At 61.3% G+C, this 2,059-nt stretch overlaps 1 protein-coding gene across 1 annotated transcript; it reads left to right on the plus strand.

Annotated features, from left to right (window-relative positions):
* Positions 1-299: 299 nt before the first annotated feature.
* On the plus strand, positions 300-2,053 carry NCS1 (neuronal calcium sensor 1; the record flags this gene model as incomplete). Its single annotated transcript, XM_008942813.1, has 5 exons — positions 300-378; positions 526-614; positions 869-946; positions 1,293-1,409; positions 1,953-2,053. Coding segments are annotated over 4 exons (345 nt in total), but the record flags the coding sequence as incomplete, so codon positions are not given.
* Between the last annotated feature and the right edge of the window lie 6 nt (positions 2,054-2,059).

Below are 2,059 nucleotides of genomic sequence, written 5' to 3' on the forward strand. Positions count from 1 at the left end.
CGAGAGAGGACAACTGAGGAGTTTCGGTGCTGCAGATAAAACCTCCCTGCACGGTGCCCCCCACGCTCTGTGGTCGCTCCCACCAGATTGCTCCCACCAGGATGCTCCCACTGGGATGTTCGTGCCAGGGTGCTCGCTGTCGGGCTGGGCCCCAGCAGCCAGATCATGCTGCCAGAGATAAACGTGCATCCCCCCTCCCCACTGACTTTTCAGCTGTGCCCCCTCAGAGGGCACACGTGGGCAGGGAGGACTCTGCAGGGTGGGGTGGCAGCACCCTCTCACCCCTCCTTCCCCCTCAGGACGGGAGGATCGAGTTCTCAGAGTTCATCCAGGCACTGTCAGTCACCTCCCGGGGGACGCTGGACGAGAAGCTGAGGTGTAAGTGCTCCCTGCATGGTGGGCTCAGCCCCGTGGCCTCCTGGCATGACGAGGGCCACTGGGGGGTGGCACAACAGGGACAATGGGGTGTGTATCTGGTTTGGGGGGTCATGGTCCCCAGCACCTCACCGTTGCTGTGGCTTGCAGGGGCGTTTAAGCTGTATGACTTGGACAACGACGGGTACATCACGAGGAACGAGATGCTGGACATTGTGGATGCCATTTATCAGATGGTGGTAAGTGGGGAGGTTGTGGGGTGAGCAGCCCCTGGGGTCCCTGCTGGGCTGGAGCCCAGCTCTGCAGGCAGGGGGGCTGCTGAAACACTCCTGATTCTATCCCTGGGCTGTTCTGTTGGTGGTTGTGGTGTGGGAGTTTGTGCCCTGGCCTGATGTGGGAGGTGTTGGGGGGAAAAATATGTGTCCTTGCTTGGGGATGCCCTTCGGGCAGGGCACAGACGGGTGTGTGACCAGGTCCTGTCCTGCCACTGCAGGGGAACACAGTGGAGCTTCCCGAGGAGGAGAACACACCAGAGAAGAGGGTGGATCGGATTTTCGCCATGATGGACAAGGTGAGGATGTTTTCCCCTGGGACCATGGAATTTAGGAGGCAGCCGTGGGCCCCTTTGCTGTGTCTCAGCTCTTGAAGGTGCCTCCTTCCCCTACTAATGCAAAGTCTCAGCCACCACTGGGCTCACTGCAGACCTCCCCCCCAGTATCCATGTCAGGGTCCCTGAGATGGCATTGCACCCTCTGTGGCACCCCGCTCTGGCTGCAGACATGGGTGATTTGGTGCAGAAATGGAGGCTGTGAGGGCTGGGGGACCCGGGTGGCTGTGTGGGATGCTGTGGGTGCTGCTGGGCCCTGGGGTGCCCGGTGTCCCCCTCGCCGAGACGCTGTGACCGGAGTGTTTTGCAGAACGCGGACGGGAAGCTGACGCTGCAGGAGTTTCAGGAGGGCTCCAAGGCTGACCCCTCCATCGTGCAGGCACTGTCCCTCTACGACGGGCTCGTATAGACCTGGAGCCGAGTGGTGGTGAGTATGTCGGGGGGGGGAGCCCAAGGGGGTCCCCATCTCACACCCCCACCTTCCCTGGGAGCGGGCAGCTGGTTCTCCTCTGCTGAAACATCAAAGTGGGAGCACCCCTCCTCCCCAAATCTGGCTGGGAGGCAGCTGGTGTGCCGAGGGCATGGGGATGCTCTGGAGAGAGATGATATTAAATGTTTGATTTATATCGTGTCTCAGGATATTACGCCCTGGAGCTGGCAGGGTTTGGCATGGCAGTGCCAGGGATGCTGCGGTTGGCAGCATCCTGGAGATGCTGGGCTGAGCACCTCGTGGTCCTCGCCATGCCCAGCGGGGTCATGCAGAGATGTCTCCTGCGATGATTTGAGTCATCTCAGTCCAAGCAGTGCCCAACCACGGGCGGTGGGGCTTTTTTAAACCCTGCTGGAGTTTTGAGCTTTTCAAAGTCTTTCCGCCGGGTCCAGCTTTGCCCCTGCAGCTGCGTGGGCGTTGCCGCAGAGCTGCCTGCCCGTCCTTCTCACCCGATTCTCCTTCTCCCCCCCTCTCCTGCAGATGCCTGGGGGGAGCTGCTCTCCGTGCCATCCGACCACCGCCTCGCGAAGCTTGCCTGTCCCTCTCGGCCTTCCTCTCTGTCCCACGAGCAGAGGATGCCCCCGACG

The sequence above is a fragment of the Merops nubicus genome, unplaced genomic scaffold, assembly GCF_000691845.1.
Source record: "Merops nubicus isolate BGI_N331 unplaced genomic scaffold, ASM69184v1 Scaffold45026, whole genome shotgun sequence".
NCBI classification, from domain to species: domain Eukaryota; kingdom Metazoa; phylum Chordata; class Aves; order Coraciiformes; family Meropidae; genus Merops; species Merops nubicus.